Source organism: Marmota marmota, unplaced genomic scaffold (assembly GCF_001458135.2).
Source record: "Marmota marmota marmota unplaced genomic scaffold, marMar, whole genome shotgun sequence".
Lineage (NCBI taxonomy): Eukaryota > Metazoa > Chordata > Mammalia > Rodentia > Sciuridae > Marmota > Marmota marmota.
Genome location: NW_025999898.1, coordinates 4,305,049 through 4,324,480, shown reverse-complemented (window position 1 = coordinate 4,324,480; position 19,432 = coordinate 4,305,049). Strand labels below are relative to the sequence as shown.

Here is a 19,432-nt window from a genome sequence, read left to right as displayed (position 1 = left end):
TTTTTGGAGGAATTTTTCAGATTCAAATGACTAGCTGGAACTAGCACATGAAGATAAGGCAACCTCACTCGTATAACTGATAAGTGGGGCTAGATTTGAGGCAGATTGAACCTGTGACTGATGAGGTGCTCTCAGATCATACAAGTCTGTGTGTCAGGCCTAGATGCTGCATTGGACACAGCTGGAAGAAAACAGCTGAAAGAAGTGATTTATACCATTGAAAAAAATGTCAAGGTAAGAAGAAGTTATTTGTAATATATGATATTAAGATTTTCTCTAAAGAAAAAGATAAGAGATTTGCACATTTATAATTAGTAGAAACTCTATTGGATGTCCCCCAAAATGTTAAGAAGTCACCACCTGGTTTAGACTTAGTCTTAAAGAATGCACCTATGAGAGCACAAGTCAGGGAGAAAACAAGGGGAGTTTTAAATCTAATTTCTGCCTTGGTCTGGATCACTGTGCAAGTGCCACTGTTAGTATGAAGTGTTAGGCAGTAATAATCAGCCTTACCCTCTTGGTGAAGGCCTGAGATGAGTAAAAATTCAGCATTGGCTGAGGCATCTTTAGATCCAAAGAAGTGGCTGGGAACTCCAGAACCCTGGTTCTTATCAGAGTCTAAGTGGTATCTTAGCAGAAACTGGGACTGGTTCTCTGGCTTCTGCTGGTACCAGGTTGTGTCATAGCCAGTAACGATATCACCACTGCTCAGGGTGCAAGAGAGTCTGACAGTTGCTCCAGAAGATGCAGAGATGGAGGGCAGCTGAGTCAGCACAGGCTGGGAGAGGGAACCTGTGAACACAGAGAGTCATGGGTAAGCAGTCAAGGACAAATTTAGAGCTGCTGATAGAGTCTAGCTAGAGGACAGGTTTAGGCCAAGGACCTGGTCCTAGATATGTGAGAATTGTCCCTACCTGAGAAGTGACACAATAGCAGGAGAAGAAGGGGGCCCTTGGCCGTGATGAATACAACCCTTCTGGAGTACAGATCTGGTGTGGACTGCTCTAGGCCTCTCTTATCCCTTCCCTGCTGACTTAGAGAAGGTAACGATTATGCAAATACGTTTCCACATACAGCCTCTTTATGTACCACTTATTCAGTGTTTGTAGACATGGAGGTGTAGCATCTAGCATCTTCAGAGGGGGTGATGGAGCAACACAGAACACAAATTCGGATTCCACCCTGAGTGACACCAGTCCACTTTCCTCTGTCACCTTCACCTGAATTTGGGATCTTTGGGGATTTCTCCATCTTTGAGCACACTGTATGTTTCCGTAGAAACCATTTTCTTTCCCCTTCTCTGTCCTATTTTTCTTTTTCATGCATGTTTCCATTAAGACTCCATTAAGGGGCTGGGGCTGTAGTTTAGTGGTAGAGCACCTACCTTGTATGTGTGAGGTACTGGTCCTCAACATCACATAAAAATGAATAAATAAAGATATTGTATAAACAAACAAACAAAGACTCCATGCCTATTGACAGTGTTTGTGTGTTCAGCACTGGGCTCAGCTCCCTATCATTAATAGAAATAGTATCTCTGTTCTTGAGGGGTTTGCTGTTTCAAATGAAAAGCCCACAAGGAATGAATAACACAGTGAATGTACAATTTTCCATAAAAGAGAAGGGCAGTCATAGACATGTCACTACCATGGATATTTAAAAGAAAATTCTTAGAGAATGAACTTTTGTTCACATACTATTAAAATGTTCATTTTGTTAAGAGAAAATAGACCGTGTAGGAGGCTCAGTTATTTTGAACTATTATAAAAATATGCTGTATTATGTGGATTATTAAAAAGAGAATTACGCATCTCACAATCTGGAACCTGGGAAACCCAAGGTTGGTAGACTCTGTGTCAGGCAAGGGCCTACTCTATAGATAGCCATCTACAGAAGGTGTGGAGGATCTCTGCAGGGCTTCTTTCATAAGGTCTCTAATCCATGCACTCCTCACCTGATCACTCCCTATGGCTCCTTGTCTGAATGCCTTCATTTCGGAAATTAGGATTCCATTCTATGAATTTTAGGGAGACATATACATTAGTCCACTTAGGTAGAAGTAAAGCCATGACCAACAGATATAAGGGAATGAGGACAAAAAGTCCTGGCCAGGCTGGCCAAGGAATGACACCAGGACTTCCTGGGTCAGGCCAGGCTGTGTTCAGAACCCGAATGAAGAAAAGAATAAAAAAAGACATAGGCAGGGTAAGTGTGAGGTCCCATCTACAAACAAGTCACCAAGAAAAAGGGAGTCCTCTTACTTCTTATGTGATCAGGTTCCCAGACTGTGAGGATCCAGGTATCTGTATGAAGAAGGAGGAAAACAAAAAGATCAGAGTCCAGACCATAGTGGGATACTCATTGGGCCCCATTTCTGCAGTCTCTCCATGTGTTCAGAGAACACTAATCACTTTTATCCTTTTCCCAAGCAGAGAAGAGGTGAACTTCCTGCAAATCTATTGTTTTAATTCACAGTTTGAGTCCTTCTTGTACCCTAAGACTGACCCTTCTTTTGGATGTTGCTCCTGTGAGAGGTTAAATGGTAAGAAGTTTGTGGCCTGGTACTCTACAGTGTCTCCTAGGGAATATAAGGCAGAGGAAATAAGTTTGGGCATAAGATTTCTGTTTGTGCAGTTGAGAACACACCCACCAGATCCTGCAGGTGCTCTGCTACAGTACCCTCTGCTGTCTGAGTCAGGGATTCCTCCAGGTTGGCGCTAAGATGCCTGGTGCCTCCAGAGAGAAATTTGTCATCTTCACAGCCTTGTCCACAGACATCACCCTTGAAGGACCCTAAATGGGCCTTATCTCTACTTCATCTCTTCTTCACCTTCATTTGCATACCTCAGTCCTTAGTTCAAAGTTATTCCATGTCAGCATGGAAATTTCCAGAATAAAATTCCATCATTTGATATGAGCATAGGGCTGGGGATTAAGATACTCTTCTGTTGTACAGTCTGTCCTGCATCCAGCATAGATAGAGGACACTGTGGCACTAAAGGGGGCTGTCCATAGATCATCGATATCACTGTCCCTTTGTTCCTCTGACCCCTAGGTTTCAAGATGGACTTTGTTGCCTGATTCACCGCTTTTGTCTTTATTTACTTTTATGAAATATATGTTCAAGGACACCACAAAACATGAAGCTGACATGGAGATGCAAAATTATTGAAAGTACAACTTTGAGTGCTCTAGTGAGCTTTGCTTTCTGAGGTTCCTTAGGAAACTCCTTATCCTCCTTTGGGTGGAGTCCAGAACAGTGGCTAGAAGTTGTGGAGTGAGATGGAATCAGGAGGTTCAGAGAGGGGGAGGAAGGAGAAAGAGGGAAACAGAAAGAAACAGTGGAACTCATTTGAAGGAGTATATATGGAATGGGGATGACTGAATGGCACAGTGACAGGACAGTCCTCACTCTGTAACAAACCAGGAGTGCACTTGTGAGAGCTCCAGTGAGAGAACAGACTTTAGATTCATAAACTTTCAGACACTTAGGGGAAGAAATTCAAGTTTACAAGACGAGTTTTTGTAGTTCTCTGGCAAAAGGCATTTTTTTCTTAGTTACAAAAGATCATCATAGAGAGTTTGGAGTTCTTGCTGACTCAGTTTACCTGTCTTACCTCCCCAGATCTCTCTATCAATATTTCCCAGATTAGAGTTTTCTGAGCATGTGAAGAATTATTAATGTCACACATTTATCATGCCCTATGGTGAAAATTTTGAGGTAAGACACATCATTAGAGGAAGAATGGTGTATGCTGTTCACTCAGACATCAGCCTCTTGAGTGGGTCTACTCCCAGATTTAATTGAATCAACTAGAACTTTCCATACCACCTGGCTGACTGGAATTGTATGTGTATATCTCATGATTTATGAGGCCACTGAGATGTATCAAGGATAAACAGTCAATGCCATGTGGCAATTATACATTTTATAATGAAATTTACTTATATTTATTGTATAAATATCATGTATTTATGAGACAACTAGATAAAGATATTGCCTTTCCTAACATGTAAGCACAAGTGAACATCTCATTTAGTAGTTACTCATCGAGTACCTTTTATACTTTTGTATCATGAATTTTAGGTGAAATGAGGAAATCATATTTGTGGCCAGAAAAGTTCAGTGAAGATTAATTAGAAATGGTATATGGAGTACTAATGACTGCACTTGGCTCAAGGATGACTCAGTAAGACACAGGCCACATTCTGAGTAGACCAATAAGCAATATTTGCCAACAGAACCACAAATAGTTTGTACTGGTGATCTCAATAAAGATTTTATTTTATGACACCGTCAGCAAAGATACCTTGGTAAAATTAAGAGTTACAATTTGTTGTCTCAATAGATTAGTTAAATTTTGAAAGTTTACATTCCATGTGCCATTAAGCATGGCTCCTAATTGTCCAGAAAAATCTGCTGCTTGAGAAATATTATCATAATGCATAGAAGTGATACACAGTCCAGGTAAGTTCTGTAAGCAGCTTATTTTTCTTTTCTTATCACCTGAACAGTTTTCCGACCATAATGATAATAACTGTAAGCTGATGCAGCTGTGGTGAAAGCTGTAAAATACCAAAGCATCTGAAGGTAAATGCTATCACCATAATTGAAAACTGGAGTTCAGCTGTTATGGATTTGAGATATTGCTAAACCTGTATTTATAAAGCTCAGAAGGCTTGAGAATGGCGGGTTGCCCCCCTCCCCCTCCTTTTTTTGTATAGAGCAGGGCCAATCCTGAAGTGGACCCTGGGGGGAATTTCCTTTGGAGGCTCTTTTCCACCCTCTCGAGGAAGGTGGCAAGATCCTTGGTAGCCCTCTGAGTCCCCGCTGGCTCCTTGCTAGCAAATTTTTATGCTCCCATTTAAAGCTAAAATGTTCAAATTTTTCATTTCATCATTTTGCCAATTTGAAGGAATCTGTTTTCCTCAGGCGGCGCTGGAAGGCCATTCTCTCTCCCTGTCACCTTCCCCTGGCAACCTCAGACAGCCCTGGGGAGTGTCCCGGACTCGAACTGCCACTGGGCCACCGGGCTCGCGGCAGTGGCGTCCTGCTCCCCAGGCGAGGGGTGGGGAAGAGCGGGTGGCATCAGCCTCACGCACCCTCCTGTGAAGCAGCCTTTTGTTGTAACTCCTTCCCTGATAGTCCTTCCTCTTCTGAACTTCAATGTATGCCCTAACTGTTCTTGGTTTTACTGGGGTGCCTCCTTCCTTTAGCAATTTACTTAGCACCCTTTCAGTTTGATTTTTACTAACTTCTGAACCCATATTTCCATAAAAAAGACAACACAACACACTAAGATAAAATGAAACAAAAACACACTGTATCAATTTTTTCCATTTTCTTGAAATGGCCATCCATCCTCTTGTCCTATCTGTTCCCCAGGGGTGAGCAGCTTTCCTCCTGTCCTATCTATTTCTAGGGACAGGCAGTTTTCCTCCCATCCTACCTATTTCTAGGGACAGGCAGTTTTCCTCCCATCCTACCTATTTCTAGGGACGGGCAGCTTTCCTCCCATCCTATCTATTTCTAGGATGGGCAGCTTACCTTGTCACTTACCCCTGAGTGTCCCGGAGTTCCCCATATGGGCCACCATTTGCCACAGTCCAGCTGGGCAAAATAACCGGGAGGTGACAAGCAACTTGAAGGTTGAAGCCAGAACTGCTTTATTGTGAAACAGTAGAGGTATATATACCTAACTGATTACACACAGCTTGACTTAATTAGCATCATCCAGATACAGCAATCAGCAAATAAGGAATCCCCACCATCTTAATGGCTCAGTGGCGTTACCTCACAAACCACTCCTCCTGACAAACTGCCAGGCGCCATCTTGACTTGATCGCGGCCCCCAACAGTTACCAATGTTAGGAGGTACACTATGGATATAGTCAGATTCAGCCTCATTTTGGATGTTGGAGATACTTAAGTATTCATCAAGCCCTGAGGTAAAGCTGAGGAACAATCAGAGATTCCCTTCCCTTTGACATGGTTTCCATCACTCTTACATGACATATAATGGGGCTTTCCTTGGCTGTTGCTGGTACCAACAAATGTAGTAATTGTTTTTCTGACTACTGAGGTTATTGGTGAGATTGGCTGAAAGAGAGAGGCAGATGCAGAGGGTTACTGAGTCAGTCTGAGCTGGGAAAGGGACCCTGAAAATGAAACCACTGGTTATTTATGGTGAGTTCTGCTCCCTTGTATGTTGAAGTACAACATTAGAGAAGCACACCCAGGCAAGAATATAAAGCAAGGTTTAATTAAGAAGAAGTAACATAAAATTCTCCTGAAAAGGAGAAGGGGCCATAGCTGGTATCCTCCTATCCCAAAAAACAAGTTTTGCCTCTTAATATGTCCTAGACTTCCTTTGTTCTCCTCCTCTCTTTCCCTCATCTCCCTCCTTCCTTCATATTAGGCCCAGGAGATGCTTGGTGGAATGGCCAAATGGTAAGAAGCCAATGGTGGAGGGTGGCAGATGGAGCGGCTCAGGACACATTAATTAACATCTTTATAAATTCCTATAGGGATGGGAAATTTCTGGGATAGTTTTCCATAGCAACAGGATGGAGCAGGGGCAGGTTAGAGTGGAGGAAGAGCTCTGAAGGAATTAACATTTCAATTTCTCCCTTCTCTATATCTGACCCTTGCCTATCTGCCTGCCTAATCTTGGCTTCAAATACAGAAATGTATATATTTTCAAAAAAGCACCCAAAGAAAATATATTTATGGCATGAGTTTGGAAAGCAGTACAGGTCATCTAGGGATCAGGATACAGGGTTGGGGATATAGCTCAGTTAGTAGAGTGCTTGTCTCACATGCCCAAAGCATTGGGTTCCATCATCAGCACCACAAAAATAAATAAATAATTAAATAAACAAACAAATAAATAAATAAAATAAAAGAATGCTGAAGACCATATGGATCTGTGCAATATAGGAGGAAGTGAAGGAAGAGAGGACTGGGGTCCAGGCTGTGGTATAGATGCCCAAGAGTTCTGCTGGAGCAGACGTGTCCCAGTTCCCTTAATCACCTTCACATCCCAGAGGAAAAAAGAAGATCCATTCATTCAAATTTGTGTCCCTTACATAGGCCAACAAACCCTCCCTGGATGGCTGTCCATTCTGGGAAGAGTGTGCCTGGGCTGAGACTATCTAGTTGCCTAAGAGGCAGTCCTTGCCTGTGCAATAGTGAGCTGTGAGCAGTGACCAGAGGGCAGGTATTAAGGTTCTCAAATTAGAGCCCCCAACCTGTCGGTATCGCCCAGATTCAGGTCCATCATATCTGTGTCCAGGTGACAGGAGATCCTGACAGCCTCCCACAAATCCTTCAGCACTGCTTGACCTCTAATTACAGATAGAATGAGGACCATCCCCAGGGCAATCTTCCTATCTCATCTAAGTTTTTAATTTTCTACTTTCTCCTCAAACCATGGAAAAAGGAAACATATTTCAACCCATTTTCTATAGCATTCTCAGGGGAAGAAGTGTCTTATACACAAGCTCTACATGAAATGAAAAATACATAAGCTGAGAATAAAAAACTCAGATCTGCTCTAAATCTACTTCCCTTGTGAAATCAGAGTTCTTCCTAACTGATTCCTCCCAAAATTGGTGAATATGGGCCTAATGGATTAATCTTTGGGACTTTGAAATTGTATAGTGTGTGATTCACTGGATTCATTAGAAACAAGGGAAACAGGAGATATAATATAAAGTTACTACTGGGTTTGAAAAAGAAAGCATGGTGTCTGTCACTTTTTATTAGGGTTCAAGAAAGATCAGAGGATGGATTTTCAAGGAAAAATATCAAAAACAGTGCATGACTTTTCTGATAGAAAGATTTTTTATATTGCTATAGTATCATTCTCTCCTATACTTATCACCATCTTATGAATATCCCCACTTTTAACAGTGATCAAAAATAAATGCCAATGGATACATCTCTTGGAAGATAATGCACTGCTTGTTCATGAAAATTTGCTGTGGGTGTACACAGCTGCTTAGAGTCATGGCAGAAGGCCCATGGGGGGTGGATTTCTTGCCCTGATTGTGCTGATTTCACACCAAAGGTGTGAAAATATCTCAAAATCTGTCAAAAGTTTTACTTATGTGTGTTTTATTATCAGCCAAATGTTCCATGTTAAAAAATGTGTATGAAACTAAGCTAAAACATGAATCAAAGATATATACAATAGGCCCAAAGATGTACACAATAGAAGATGACACAGCTTTAGAATTCCAGGAAACAGGGAACAATGGATGATGGAGTCACGGAATTCCCCATCAGAGGTCAAGTCTGAGATGTCCAAGGTTGCACTGGTTGCCTCATCACCTGAAATTCAGGGCAAGAGACCATAGATCCTGCTCAGATGTTCAAGCTAAAGAGGATCAGGATTTTCTTTTTATGCAGAGTCCTTTTCCTAGGAACAGGCTGCTGGGGATGATTCTGAAGATAGAGGAGAAGATGCTTCTTAACTCAAAGTGGTGCCAGTAGATTCATTGGGCCCCCAATAGTGGTAACAGAAGCCACTGGCCAGGCCTGAGCAGAGGTATTGAGCATTTGCCCTTCTGAGAGATGGTAAAGGCATTCTTGTCTAACTGTCCCATGAGCCTGGAGCACTGAGATTGCTGTCATAGGACTGATAATATAGCCTTCTCCACAGGCTGGATCCCAGTGATGGTCAGCAAGGCTGAGTTTCCTAACTAGGAGACAGAGCAGCAATCAGAAACCCCTGAATGTGGATTGCTATGATCACAGATGAGGAGTTTGGGGACTGTTTCTGAAAGCTACAGATACCAGTGCCCATAATCTTCCTTCTGAAACCTTGGCCATTTTATAATATTTGTTGTGTGTTGCTTGGTCTAGAGAGTTCAAATATTCTGGTTTCACATTTAGAGATAAAATTAAAGTAAGGGATAATTAAAATAAACTCTTTGTGTCTAACCAGAGATCCTGAAGGACTATTTCCTAAGAGAGTTTAAACTTAAAAATTTTGATAAGGAAATTTAGTACTTTTTAGGTAAATGATTTAAACACCGCAAACTGCATCAGATAGTAAACTACATATTCAGAAATTGACTTTCTAGCTTCAAACTCCAAATTTTTGATATTATCCAGATAACATTTATTGAATTATGGATTTCTATAAGACCTCAATTCTTAGTGTAGGAATAAAATATTATGAGGATATTAATTTGAAAATATGTCTTTATTTCTGAGCACAAATGAACACAAGCATGTTTGTTAATTCCTGCTCTTCTCTGAGCAGGGACAAAGGAGGCCATGTGTTACAGAATGCTACCTTAAAACAAACCCTGAAATGTCTCTCCTTGCCATCCTTCCCATCTTTATTCAATCCTGGTGAAAATTCCTAGACTTTGGACCATGTCATCCATTCAGAGCAAGGGTCATGTTTTGTCATGTGTAGCCAAATGTGCTTTAATTAGAGAGAGAGTGTGTGTTCACGAAGAGTTAACATTATGGAAGGAGAAGTCTGGCTTTGTCCTGGCCCATGGTGGGTGACCTCCTCATCTTGGGAATTTCCTCAGGGACTCCATATGAGTGTTTGCTCAGGAGCTGATTCGTGATCTATTCCCAGATAGTTTAAGAAAGGAGAATGACTATACTAGAAAGACCAAGTAGATGACTACAAATTTGGAGCTTTGAGTGCATTCTATCAGAACAATCTCCTCTTCTTCATGGAGTTGAGGGGGCTGGATATTGATTGAGTTTACTTCAAAAGAATTATGTTGATGTGTTTAAGGAAAAAAAAAGACCAATAACTAGTCTGGATTCTCATTTCCTGAGTGATGATCTGTGCTGGGTAATCCTTTAAAACTATCAGCAGAGCAAGGCATCCTGAGTATAAGGATGCTTCAAATCTATGAACTCCCTGAAATGGACTTCTCTGACTCTTTAACTGATTTGACATGATTTGAATTCTTTATAGTAAAATTGTAATCTTCTAAAGAGTAGAGCTTTCATTTTATTCTCTAACTAATTGTCATGAATTTGCAAGCCTGAGGTGTTCATAGGAACTTCTCAGGTCGAGGTGAATTGATACTAAGTGTATTTTGTCTGGAACACCTGAATATGACTGGTGTCTCAAGCAAAGTTGATATTAACCTGTGAGATCTGCCCTAGATCCAGGTAATTATCAGCATAAACATGCTGCAGAGTGATTTTCCTGCACACGAATAAGTTCACTGTATGCATAGCAAAGGAGCAACTCCCAAAGGTGCCTCATTTACATACAGGCTCAAATCCTCATCCTGGGTGCTTTAGCAGTTCTCTCTGTTTCTAGCACTGTCTCTCTCTCTCTCTGACAGTCAGGAACAAACTCTCTGAGATCTCTGTGTATATGTCAGTGTACAAATGTGGCAAAATGTGTGAAGCCCAGGAGGACCATGTGCATGTGCTACTCTATGTCAGTGTCAAGATCTGGAATTTCAAAGGATATATTCAAATCCCATTATTGTGTGGAATACTCCTAATTGCTGAATATGGAAAAAAGTAGCACAAGATGGTGACAAAAGGATGTACACATTTGTAGACAGCTTTACAGTATCTAAAATAAAATTCCATCAGCAGATTCATGACTGGGAACAAACACCTATGTCCAAATACACTCATTATTTCAAAGACTGCTAAGAGTATATTTGTATATAAGGGATATTTAATGTGAATTAAATTCATAAAATAACTGGGGAAGTAGAAATTATTAATCAGGGTCAGGAGGCTCCTTCTGACCTGAGCGTCAGGACACTGGGAAATGAAGTGTAACAGGGACCATCAGCCTGGTGGTTTTTGTCTTGCTTCCCCTCTGCCTGTGTCACTGTGAGTAACACGTAGCTGCTCCGACTTCCATGGTTTGTCCCACAGTAGTAGACATTGTCACCCTCTTCCTGGATGTTCTGGTTGGTCAGGTACTGATCCAGGCCAGAGCCTGAGACTGAGAAGTGACCAGAAATCCCCATCCCCCTTGGATCCCACAATGCCACTACTGCCCACTGGCATCACAAAATGGGGGCTCTTCCCTGGGATTTGCTGGTACCAGTCCACCTCATAATTATTGTAGCCACTGCTCAGGGTGCAGGTGAGTTTGGTATTTTGTCCCAGAGAGGCAGATGCAGAGGGTGGCTGAGTCAGCACAAGTTGGGAGAGGGATCCTGTAAACAAAGACACATCACAGTAGAAGTCAGGGCCAGGGTGCATATATTTGGGGATCTGAACCAGTGAGAATAGACTCTGGATAGGCATCTGCCATGGGACACAGAGGTGTGTCCCTACCTGGGCAGTGAGTGAGCATCATAAGAAGGAGAAGAGTCCCGACCATGTTGAACAGTTTCCTGAGTTCCAGAGCTGGTGTGGGCTGCCCCCAGCATTTCTTATCCCTCCTCACTGGCCTCAAGGTGGAGCAGCTCATGCAAATATGCCTCCACCCACTGACCCTCACTGGCTGCACTTCTTCTGAGCCTAGAATCATGCAAGTCAAAGTGTGGAGGGTGGTGATGCCTAATGGGCAGAACCTGGGAAGAAGCAGGTGCTGAGGCTTTGCAGAAGAACACAGTTGCTGAGTCCACCTTAGTGACACAGGGTTCAGTTCCTCTGCCCACCCCTGTTCAGAGGTGGAGTTCTCTGGGGACATCTCAATTTGTGAACATACTTCAACGGTTCCCAAAAAGTGTTCCATGATGTCTCCTGAAAATTACTTGTAGAAGTTTAGACTTCTCTTGGGTATGGACTCAACCTTTTTATGTTTTCATTTGAGTCCTAGAAATACTGATGAAGATATTTCTGTGTCAGGTACTTTGCTCAGATGAATATCACTACTGCATGAGGTATTTATTTTTTCTGCCAAAAATTCACTAGGAATCAATAATCAAATAATGAAAGTGTCATGAAAAAGAAGCATGGAGCTGAACATTCTCGCTGCTTGGGATCATTTGGGAAAATCAACTCAGATGGTCATAATTAATCTTTCTTTCATATATTCTCATTATGTCCATCTTTCCAGGATGTGAGTTGGCTAAATTGAGTAAGTCACTTTCCCAAATACAGACCCAGCACCCTAAGTTAGAGTTCACATAAATCTGATCAAATGAATGACTTTTATAATAAATACTTGTCCATTGGGCTAAGTGGAAATTTTGTGATATATATGTATAATTGAAATGACTACAAGTTAGGAGGCATGAACCAACACAAATTACTTATCTTTCATTTGCAAAGGTCAGTAGAGTGACAAGGATCTCATTGAGCTAACTTCAGGATGGTGTCATGGCTGTGCTATCTTCTGGAGGTTCCAGGGGAAAAATCATCTTCTTTCATTTTCCAAATTCTAGGGTCACCAGCATTCCTTGGCTGGTTGTCATTACCTCCATATTCAAAGAAAGAAATCCTGAATGGATGGATACCTTCTTATAACACACCACATAGTTGCTTCATTTTTCTCTTCCACTCTTAAGGACCCTCACGATCCCACTGTCTCCAGGTAAATTCCAGGATTATCTTCTGACCCTAATGTGAACTGATTAGTAACATTAATTCCATGATTATTTTATTATCACTTTATCATTCATCCTAGCATGTTCATAGAATTCTGGGTTTAGTGTGTATACAACTTTGTGGTCCATTATCAGCTAGCCACACTGCTCTTGTCTAAGGAACTTGTAACCATTTATGCATATTCATTGAAAATATAATAAGGCATCACCCAAAAGTAAACAAGCATGTCAAGTTGGGGTTTGTTGTGCTTTTATATTACACATATATGATCTTTATGGAACATTGTGTAATTTCTAATTATATATTATTTATACTATGATTTAATTATTATGTACATTGGAAAGCCACTAAGATTGTCCTGAGAACAAACATCATGAATTTGACATTCTGGTTTGTATCTTTTTAGCATCATGGATAACACAGAGTAGGGCTATCTCTCTTTTCTGTGTGGGCTAATGGCGCTGAGTAAATCTTAGAACTATCATGCCATGCACTACATAATAATCAGCATATCCTCAGTTTCAGAGATGTGCAGAACACATGTGTAGTTGTTCAGGCATCCGTGTTCCAGGAAGTGCCTGGGGACCCTACAACCCTGAAACTTTCCATGAAGCTGAGTAGCATAGTACCATTGTAAGTAGGATTTGATGACACTGAAACTGCTATTCCAGGAGTAGGTGAGTCTGGCAGGTGATTCAGGAGATGCAGAGATGGAGTGCAGTTGACTGAATATGACCTTGAAAGGGAACCTGCAAACACAGATAGGAGTAGGGGATGAGGTAAGGGGGAGGAGAAAAAATTCTCATTATTCTGAAACTGAGAGGTTGATTTCAACTAAGAATTGAGACTTGACAAAGACTGATGTTAACCAGAGCAGTAATGAGGAGGTGCAGATGGACTCTAGTTTATAGTGGACATGTCCTTGATTGTCACATTGGGGCTGGGCTGTTGTAGGTGACATTTAATTTTTCACATTCTGCTAGAGAAGGGCTGTTTATGCAACTCTGTCTCCATCATGGTTGCCCCAGCTCTCTCTGAGCCATGGTGATGGAGGGCAGCACACAGTGAAGAGTAAGAAAGAATGAAATTTCTTTCCTGCTGGAGGAACCCTGGCAGGAAGTACCTGGTGAGATGAGAGAAAAGCCTCTGCTCCAGGGGCTTAGTTAAGAAAGACAGAACACAGCTGTTGAGTCCCCATCAGTAAACAGAGAATCCACCAGCAAATTTAAGGCTCCTTTGTGTGAATGGTCCTAACTGAACAGTTGTGTGGGGCAACAAGTCGTACAACACTCTCTGGTGGTGACAGAACACATAAGAACACTACTGAAATATAGAAGATACTTAAAAACTGTTTGAAAATTCATACTCCAATAAAATAGAAAATCTCGAAGACAAATTTCTTGAGACATATAATCTGTCCAAAGTGAATCAGGAGGACATACACAATTTAAATAGATTGATTTTATGCAATGAATTAGAAGATGCCATTAAGAGGTTACCAAACAATAAAAGCCCAGAACACATGGATTCTCACCTGAGTTCTTCAAGGACTCCAAAAAAAGATTTAACACCAGTACTCCTCAAACAATTTCATTAAGTAGAAAAGGAGGGAACCCTTCCAAACTCATTCTGTGAGGCTAGTATCATTCTGATACCAACATGAGACAAAGACACAACAAGGAAAGACCAATATAACTGATGAAAATAGATCAAAAGTTCTTAATAAAATTCCGGCAAATCACATACTAAAACAAATTAAAAAGATAGTGTACCATGATAAATTGGTGTTCACCTTAGAGATGCTATTTTGGTTCAACTTATAGAAATCAGTAAATAAATTCAATAACCTTAAGACAAGAATCATATGATCATCTCAATAGATGTAGAAAAAGCACTTGAAAAAACACAGCACCTTTTCATGTGCAAAACACGAGAAAAGTAGGAATAGTAGAGACATATTTCAACATGGTAAAACCTATTTAGCTAAAACAAGAACAACATCATTCTAAATGGGATATACTGAAAGAATCCCCCATAAAAAGTAGAACAAGACAAGGATGTGAAGGTCATGGATTTTACATTTAGAAGACCCAAAAAATTCCACCAGAAAAAATTCTAGAATTAACAAATGTATGTATTTAGCAAAGTAGCAGGGTATAAATATCAACACCCATAATTCAAATGCTTTCCTACACATCAGTGATGAATTCACTGAAAGAGAAATTTAAAAACTACCCCATTCATAATAGCCTTAATAATATACTTGGGGATCAATCTAAAGAAATAGATGAAATATCTCTATAATAAAAACACTAAAGGAATTGAAGACAACCTTAGAAGATGGAAAAATCTCCCATCAGCATAATTATATATTGTCGTACTGGCCATACTATCAAAAAGGTTATACAGATTTTGTGCAATTCCTATGAAAATCCCAATGACATTCTTCAAAGAACTACAAAGAGCAATTACAAAATTTATTTGGAATAATAGGAGACCCAGAATAGCCAAAGTAATCCTAAGCAAGAAGAGTGAAGCAGAAGGCAACACAATACCAGACCTTAAAGTATACTACAGAGCCATAGCAACAACAGTGGCATGGGTCTGGGGATGTAGCTCAGTTGGTGGAGTGCTTGCCTTGAATGCACATGGCCCTAGATTCAATCCCCAGCACTACCAAAACCAAACCAAAACAACAACAACAACAACAAAACCCAGCATGGTATTGGCACCAAAACAGACATGTCGACCCATGGTACAGAATAGAGGACACAGAATGAAACCCACATAAATACAGTTATCTCATACTAGACAAAATACCAAAAATATTAATTGGAGAAAAGATATCCTCCACAACAAATGGTGCTGGGCAAAGTAGAAATCCTTATGTAACTAAGTGAAATTAAACCCCTATCTCTCACCCTGCAAAAAAAATCAACTCAAATTGGATTACAGACATAGGTATTAGAACAGAGACCCTGCACTTAATAGAAGAAAAAGTAGTCCCAAATCTTCATCATGTCACTAATAACTGTCTTCCTTAACAATATTTCTAAAGCACAAGAAAGAAAGTCAAGAATCAATAAATGGGATGGATTCAAACTAAACAGATTTTTTTGCAGCAAAAGAAACAATGAATGATGTGAAGAGAGAGCCAAAAGAGCCAAAAGGATGGGAGAAAATCTTTACCACATGCAGAACCGATGGAGCATTAATCTCCATGATTTGTAAAGAACTAAAAAAAATTAACACCAAACAAACAAACAAACGAATAAATAAATAAATAAACCAAATAACTCAGTCCATAAATGGAATGAGCAAACACCTTTACTGAAGAAGAAATACAATCGATCAACAAATATATGAAAAAATGTTCAACATATCTAGCAATTAGAGAAATGCAAGTCAAAAGTACTCAGGGATTTCCTCTCACTCCAATCAGAAGAGCAATTATCAAAAATTCAAGTGCTGGTGAAGAAGTGGGAAAAAAGACACTGATTCATTGCTGTTGGGATTGTAAAATGGTGCAGCCACTTTGGAAAACACTCTGAGATTCCTTAGAAAACCTAGAAGAAATCCACCATTTAATCAACCTCTCCCACTCCTCAGTTGATATACAAACAAATTAAAATCAGTATACTATAGTAGTGAAGTCACCTCAATGTTTATAGCACCTCAATTCACAATAGCTAAACTGTGGAAACAACCCAGATGCCCTTCGATAGATGAATGGATAAAGAAACTGTAGTATATATACACAATGGAATATTACTCAAGCTTAAAGAAGAATGAAATCATGACATTTACAGGTCAATGGATGGAACTAGAGAATATCATGCTAAGCAAAGTAAGCCGATTCCAAAAAACCAAAGGCCAAATATTTTCTCTAATAAATGGATGCTGATCCATAATGGGGGAGACAGGAGGAAAGATTGGAGGAACTTTGAATTTTGCAGAGGGAAGGGAGGATAAGGGAGGGGTAGTAGGGACGGGGAAGATGTTGGACTTTATGGACATTATTTCCCTTGGTACAGGTATAATTGTAAGAATAGTGTAACTGTACATCATGTACAATCACAGAAATAAAAAGTCATGCACCACTTGTGTAAAAAATTAAATTAAATTTTAAAAAAATCAATGAAAAGGATGAATTCAAACTAAACAGCTTCAGCAAAGGAAACAGTAACACAAAGAGACAGCCTACAGAATAGGAGAAAATCTTCACCACAGGCACCTCAGATGCAGCATTAATCTACAGGATATATAAAGAACTCAAAAAATTCCACATCAAAAAATAACTAAATAAAAGACAAAAACCCCAAATCCCAAAACCCAACAACAACAACCTAAATTACCCAATCAATAAATAGGCTAAGGATCTGTAGTAATTTCTTACCACAGTTAAAATACTGTAGTAATTTCTTATTTTTTTTAGTTTTGTGATTCAATAGGTTTTACAATGCATGTGCTATATTCTGTAGGTCAAAAAGAAATGCATACTATATAAATTTGACAGATGGTCATTTTGTTAGCTAAGATCAAGATAAAACAAAATTTCTGAAAATACAAAGGACTGGGGCCACTAAAGTGCAAAATTGATGGTCCACAATCTTAAATAGCTAAAACTCCTGCGGAATAGAAGGGAGAGACATGAAACTGGGAAATAAATTACAGTCAGTGCTAGTTAATTTAAGAAAGGGGGAAAAAATCCCAAACTCAAGTAGGTCTCAAATTGTCCAATTATTATTATTATTTTCAAAGTATTCCATGTAACATAGCTTTAGCCATTTTGTCACACATGCTTGCTAGCACGTATATTAGAATAAATTCAAATTTAATCTGGATATACTTCTGTTATTAAGGTCTGAGAAAGGAATGATCATACTAAGTAATCAAAGTCCAAAAACAAGGTGGGCCAAAATGCCGGCAGTGAGGCGAGAATGTGTATATTGTTCAAGGGATTCAAGCAGAGATAAAACCTATATACAAGCATATGTGTAGCTCAAGTAAAATAAAAAGACTATTTCTTGTCATGACTGCTTGTTGGCTTCCTCTTCCTATGCATTCCCTATGCCACTCTGTACTAGGATGAACTAGAATCATGGCCACAGAAATGACCATAATATTTGACATCATTGACATGATCTTCAAGGAACATTTCTCTCCTTTTGAATAAGGCCATTGCTGAAAACAACAAATTTGATCTTGCCTGATGCTATGTCCTATTTTTTATCTCTAGCTGTTCAGTAACTCGTTGTAATCCACTGTTAAGATTTTTTCAGCTCTTCTTGAGGTATTCACATCATAAATGGCAGGAGAAGAACAATCGAAAGACTCTCAAAGAAGTCAAGTTCTTCTTTGGGCAAATTATAATTGGCTGGGATTTTGATTAAATTGCCAAAGTCCTAACCACTGAGAAATGATTATAATTTGACTCCTTCATAGAGGACCAGTCTGAAAGTCACAAGAAGTTCTGCAAAGTACTGGGTCTGTATTCTTTCCTCCTTGTGTTTTTTCAACTGGATACCAGATAATGTTAGCAGCTGTGCAGATTTTGGTGCATACATGTCCTCCATCAAATTAAATGTAAAATGAAACTCAGAGTGAAGTTCCTGGAAAGCATTCTCCTTGTTCATTCATAAATTCAGTCCTAGCTCAATTATCAAGTTCATATGACGCTGTAATAGTTGGTATTGATGTTTGGCATTATATCTGAAAGCTTCAATGGGTCTTGTACGCACACCTGAAATCTTGGTTTCCACAGCAACATAATTACATTTTTGAATAATGGTGAATCTTCTCATCTCTTCACCCAGTTACAAGCCTAAACTTCTCAAATTCTTCGGTTCTGATCTACAGTTGCTGCTGGCACTGTGAGGGCACCAGGGAATCAATTTAAACCATATTTGTTTATTTGTTTCTCTAAGCTCAGGCTACTCCTCCTCCTTACCACAGAGGCAGCACCCAATGACTCCAGCAGGTTCCCCATAGACACTCTGTTCAGTAACTGCGGAAAGGGAGCCAGAGCTTGGCCTCCCCATGCTGCACCACAGCTTTTCACCATAATTATGCTTGTGGATGAGAGAATATTGGTGGAAAATATGATTGGCAAGATGGAAAAGTAATGGAAAACTCATGTTTGCTACTGTGTAGTTCCATGTAATATATTATCTTTTTCTAAAAGAACTTTAAGTTTTTGTGTCAGATATAATGGATCTAGACATATATATAGAAAAGCAGTGATAGGTGTCCAGGGAAATTCAGGAAGGCCTTCTTTCTATGAAGTTCAGAATCATCTTCTTTATGAAATTCAGAACTCAGATAATATAGGTCATTACATAGTGGGAAAAAAACCTGCGTTTAACATCAAATCTGAAGATAGCTGACTACAAATATGAGTAGAAAGAATATGGACTGACCACCTTGATAGGACAGAGAGACCTTCCAGGACTGAGCCATTTTGGGGTCAGACTAATATCTGGGGTAGGCTCAGATGCAGCCCCTTTTCCTTTTTCTTGCCACTGCAGGATGGAGAAGATGTCCTTTGTGCCACCAGTGAATGGAAGAATAATGTATCATCACACTAAGGCCAAGCGGATCCTGAGATTTCTTTCAAATGAGCCACATCTGAATAAAGGCTACATGATGGTGTTATGGAGCTGTGGGCCTGGATAGGACAGAAAAGCCAGAACCCAAAGTGTCCAGGATAGTCTAAACCTAGAAGAAAGTGTGTGTGTGTGTGTGTGTGTGTGTGTGTGTGTTTGTGAGAAAGAAACAGAGACAGAGAATGAATAAATATGTATGTGTTCCCTCAGGAAGTCAATTTCACACTCTGAGTAAGAACATGAGTTCCAGTGGCCCCTGTCCTTCTCATGACTTTGCTCACTCTGTAATCTGGCTGTCCTTGCAAACAGTCCCTGG

At 40.0% G+C, this 19,432-nt stretch overlaps 2 pseudogenes and 1 gene segment (V, D, J or C); all 3 read right to left on the bottom strand.

The window, feature by feature from the left end:
* Positions 1–131: 131 nt before the first annotated feature.
* Positions 132–1,993, bottom strand: LOC125615125. The segment is given in 4 exon segments: positions 132–181; positions 391–792; positions 915–1,026; positions 1,955–1,993. Coding segments are annotated over 4 exon segments (603 nt in total).
* An 8,741-nt stretch (positions 1,994–10,734) lies between these two features.
* Positions 10,735–11,339, bottom strand: LOC125615124 (annotated as a pseudogene).
* A 6,202-nt stretch (positions 11,340–17,541) lies between these two features.
* Positions 17,542–18,377, bottom strand: LOC107158425 (annotated as a pseudogene).
* Between the last annotated feature and the right edge of the window lie 1,055 nt (positions 18,378–19,432).